The sequence below is a fragment of the Trypanosoma cruzi genome, genomic scaffold (assembly GCF_000209065.1).
Source record: "Trypanosoma cruzi strain CL Brener 1047053517099 genomic scaffold, whole genome shotgun sequence".
Taxonomy (NCBI): Eukaryota; Euglenozoa; class Kinetoplastea; order Trypanosomatida; family Trypanosomatidae; genus Trypanosoma; species Trypanosoma cruzi.
Window position 1 is genome coordinate 94,822 of NW_001849485.1, and position 2,266 is coordinate 97,087.

The 2,266-nt window shown below is 46.3% G+C and overlaps 2 protein-coding genes across 2 annotated transcripts, besides 3 other annotated features; both read right to left on the reverse strand.

Moving 5' to 3' along the window:
• Nucleotides 1–639, reverse strand: Tc00.1047053511357.5 (glycerol uptake protein, putative; the record flags this gene model as incomplete). The annotated part of the gene is made up of 1 exon (XM_797575.1): nt 1–639. A coding segment is annotated over one exon (639 nt), but the record flags the coding sequence as incomplete, so codon positions are not given.
• Nucleotides 1–2,266: a sequence feature (heterozygous, Esmeraldo-like haplotype).
• Nucleotides 744–778: a microsatellite.
• On the reverse strand, nt 927–1,322 carry Tc00.1047053511357.9 (hypothetical protein, conserved; the record flags this gene model as incomplete). The annotated part of the gene is made up of 1 exon (XM_797574.1): nt 927–1,322. One exon carries the CDS (start codon nt 1,320–1,322, stop codon nt 927–929), a length of 396 nt encoding a protein of 131 aa, XP_802667.1.
• Nucleotides 1,387–1,427: a sequence feature (A-rich).

The window sequence follows — 2,266 nt, forward strand, 5'->3', positions numbered from 1 at the left end:
CAACAGCGTTAGCTGTGACAACCACATGACTGCCATGAACACGCGGTAAGAGACACCAGAACCCACAAAGAAAACAACAAATCCATAGTTCATCAGTGCGAGTGTAAGTGGAACGCAGAATTCCGGTCCATGGAGAAACGCAACAAAGCAAACACCTAAAATGCTTTGGTAAATGTGGAGTGCACGTACCCCTATTCTCGCAAAAAACGCCCAACGAATGACACGAGATCCCATCGCAAAGCAAGTGTACAGCGCAATCAAGAGCCAAAACCATCTGTCGAGGGCTTTCCATTGGGCATCACCCAAACCATTGTAACCAACGGAATTGAATGGCGGCGTTGACAACCATTTCCATCGCGGGGGTTGAACATAATGCCGTCCAATGTGTACCCGCGACGCCTCCGAAACAATAATGAAGCCAGAAAAAATGGCACCTACCAGTAAACTAGCATATAAAATATACTCTAAAGAAAGGCGAGATTTCACAAGATCAGAATTGTTTTGAGCCGGACAGCCATTGGCTTCATTCTCTAACGTCTCCTTCGTCAAAGGCACCAGAGTGGACACCTCCAAGTGGGCATCCGCAACCTGCAAGGGACTACGTCTGAGCATATTAGCGCAATTTTTCTCCTCACTCATTTAAATTTACAAGAAAAGACTTTCGCGAAAAAAAAAGGCCAAGGTGTTGTATGCCATTTTCATCGGTCACCAAAATTTCGCAGCGGGAAAGGAGCAAAGAAATCAAAAAAAAAAAAAAAAAAAAAAAAAAAAGAGAAAACAGCTGTCATACACAATTACAAATTCACTTAAACTCACCTTCCCAACACCTCTTTCCCCTATTTCCCAATGTCAAATAAAAACATTTGTATGTGCGAGAGAGGGGCAAGGTAAACAACGGAGAAAGTAAGGAACAGAAAGAGCGTTACTCAACATTTCCTCAAAGCGCCTGTTCTGCCTCCATTTGCTCCTACGGCCCAATTCTTTTTGTTCCCATGCGCCGGCGTTAAAACAAATAATGTCTTCTCCAGAAATGGCGAGAAAAAACTATGGGATTGTGAACACAAAACAGCCAGGAATGGCATTAATGGACTGCTATGTGCCAACAGAGCATCTTCGTTGGGCAAAAGGTCCTTAAGAACGCCACCCTGCACAAGTTTAGAGGTCTCCAGAAAAGGTTTCAACGTGGTCCTCATGTTTTCCAGCGACGCCAGTGGCGCGAGCGACGGAAGGACGCGATTTGCCTGCCGATTGCTTTGAATGTGAAGAGGGGCCCACATGTGGCGCGGTACACCGGCGCTGGCAAAGACACGGCGGCCAAACATGCGGCAGTGACTATTAATATATGAGGCAAAAAACTTCCCCACGGTGGCGAAGTACAGGTCAGCCAAAAAAACAGAAAAAAAAAAGAAATAACAAAAAACAAACAAGCACTTCAATTAAACCCTCTCCTCGGCTCATTCAAAGAGTGCAGCCGCAACACACAATTGGGGATGACAGCCTGGCTCAATGCACTCAACATGCTCGCACACCCCAAAAGGGAATTCACTCCACACTCATGCACACACACAAGAAGTGGCAGTCTTTCGGGCTCCGCAGCCGCCGGACCCCTCACCGTGTGGAGGCCAGTCGTGGCGGAGTGGTCGGCATCTTTGGAGGCAAAAATCAAGTAAAAAAGAAAAAAAAACACGGTTATATAAAAAGGACACGGTATACTCCACCTGACTCCATCCGATAGCACATTCCTTTCCACAAGATTCCAAGAGGCAAGAGGTGTACTGCCACCGCAGTGCGCTGAACACCCATTCCCCATCGTCAGCAGGGCGCAAAAGAAAACAAAAATAAAGAGAGAAATACTGCAACATCCAAACACATTGATTTCATACCCGGCATGCACGTGAAAAGAATAGGCGCAAAAACAGAAACAAAAAAACAACAACAACTATGTCACAATTTGCTTTACGCTCAGACCGTGCAAAGACCGTCCGCGCCGCCGCGTTGCCGTCTCGCTATCACGCTACGAAAGACCCACTGGTGAACAACCCAAAACAAAAAAAAACACGAACAACAAAGGACTAATTGCCGGGTGGGAATCAAAAAGAATGTGGCAAACGATTTGTGTTGTTCTGGACCCAACGCCAGACACCAGCGGCTGCAAACTAAAGCCCACAATGCAAGCGACTATCAGAATTGCGTGGCTAAAAGCGGTACAGGCGCTTCACAGCTCCAATGAAAACATCAAGTTTCATTGCTGAAAGAAAAGGTGTGG